We start from the raw sequence: 1,459 nt of genomic DNA, 5'->3' as shown, positions 1-1,459 counted from the left end.
TCTTTCTGTCTAAAGATGATGATGCAACATGAGAGGATGTCGGCGGCCTCGTGAAACTGCCTCCTCTCACCCCCCTATTCACGTCTGTTTCTGTTCAGGTTATTACACCCCACCAACGGATATAACCGATTAAACTGGAGCATTTTGTTTTTATTTTAACTCTATTAAATAATTTAATCGCTTATTTATTCCCTTTGTGGCGCAGGCACTACCACAGACGCATGCGAAGGCTGCCGTGGGCCGCATAGACCGTCTACGAGGAACAGGGCGTTGAAGCTTTTTTTTTTATTTTGTTTTTGGTTTCACTGAGTTAAATAAACCCGAAATATAATACTTTTAAAACAGTTTTTCCTCCTCTTCATGGAGATCACCGGCGCTCAGCCCGAGTTGAATTGAACGGGAACTCGCGTCGTTGGTCTGTAGAGAGACTCCGTTTCTTTCTCTCTGCTTTTTGTTTTTATTTTTAATTTGTTTTTAATTTCATTTTCCCTGAATATTACACCATATGCGTCGCTGCAACCCAAACGTTTTTCCTGGGTTCTGCTGATCTTCATACATACTCTGTCTCGTGCAGCTCCGGGCTCTGTTCAACTCGCCGATATATTCTCTCATCCTTTTCTTTTTTTGTTTGTCTGTGTTTGTTTGTTTGTTTTCATTTATTTTCTTTGTAACTGTGCTCTGTTTGTCTTCTTCTCCTCCTGTTTCTCTGGTTCGCGTTGTCTTTTTCTCTTACTACTGCAGCCGTGGTATGATGAAGCGCCCGCCAATGGCTACTGCCGCCAACTTGTTTCTTCTTCTTCTTCTCTCCTTCACAGCAGCACAGATAGCAGCAGCCGCGCAGCAGGAGCAGCAGCAGCAGCAGCCTATCACCTTCGGCAGCGCCATCGCCCTCGTTCACGAGGCATCAGGACACAAGTAAGAGAGGTGGATGGATCTTGTTGCTGCTCTCAGCAGCAGCAGCAGCAGCTGCTGCTGGTCTCAGAGATGAAGTGATGCTGCAGCGCTGTATGCGTCTGTATTACTCTCTTATTCGTTGCTGTTGCACATTTCTTATAATCAGCTCGCCATTAGTTTATTTATTATTTTCTTTTGTCTACGCCACAGACTACCTCTATGCTCATCACGATATATATTGAAATAAAAAGCATTTTATTTGTTTTTTCTCCTCTCAGACTTTACTCGGGAAAGATATCATGGGGCTCCGCTTCAGCTGGCCAGGCCGTTGTAAGCAGCAACCCTGCAGCCTTTTCCTTTCTCCTCTCCCTCTTCTCTCTTCGTCTTCGGGTTTATATATTATGTGTTGTCTGCCCTTTGTTTCAAGATATATGTAATATATATTTATATATTATATAGATAATTGAGCCAGAGTTTCGTTAATTAACCTTTTATAGCAACATATATATATATATATATATATATATATATATATATATATATATATATATATATATATATATAT

General features: G+C 41.2%; 1 protein-coding gene across 1 annotated transcript in view; it reads left to right on the top strand.

Moving 5' to 3' along the window:
* Positions 1–748: 748 nt before the first annotated feature.
* Positions 749–1,459, top strand: part of EMH_0012180 (uncharacterized protein) — a gene marked incomplete at both ends in the record, with an annotated part of 2,491 nt that continues 1,780 nt past the window's right edge. The window contains 2 exons of the mRNA XM_013499466.1: positions 749–915; positions 1,173–1,224. Of these exons, the coding sequence (XP_013354920.1) occupies positions 749–915; positions 1,173–1,224 (219 nt within the window). The remainder of the gene's footprint in view (positions 916–1,172; positions 1,225–1,459) is intronic.

This window comes from Eimeria mitis, genomic scaffold (genome assembly GCF_000499745.2).
Source record: "Eimeria mitis Houghton genomic scaffold, Emh_scaff435, whole genome shotgun sequence".
In the NCBI taxonomy this organism is placed as follows: Eukaryota; Apicomplexa; class Conoidasida; order Eucoccidiorida; family Eimeriidae; genus Eimeria; species Eimeria mitis.
This window is presented reverse-complemented; position numbering and strand designations above follow the sequence as displayed.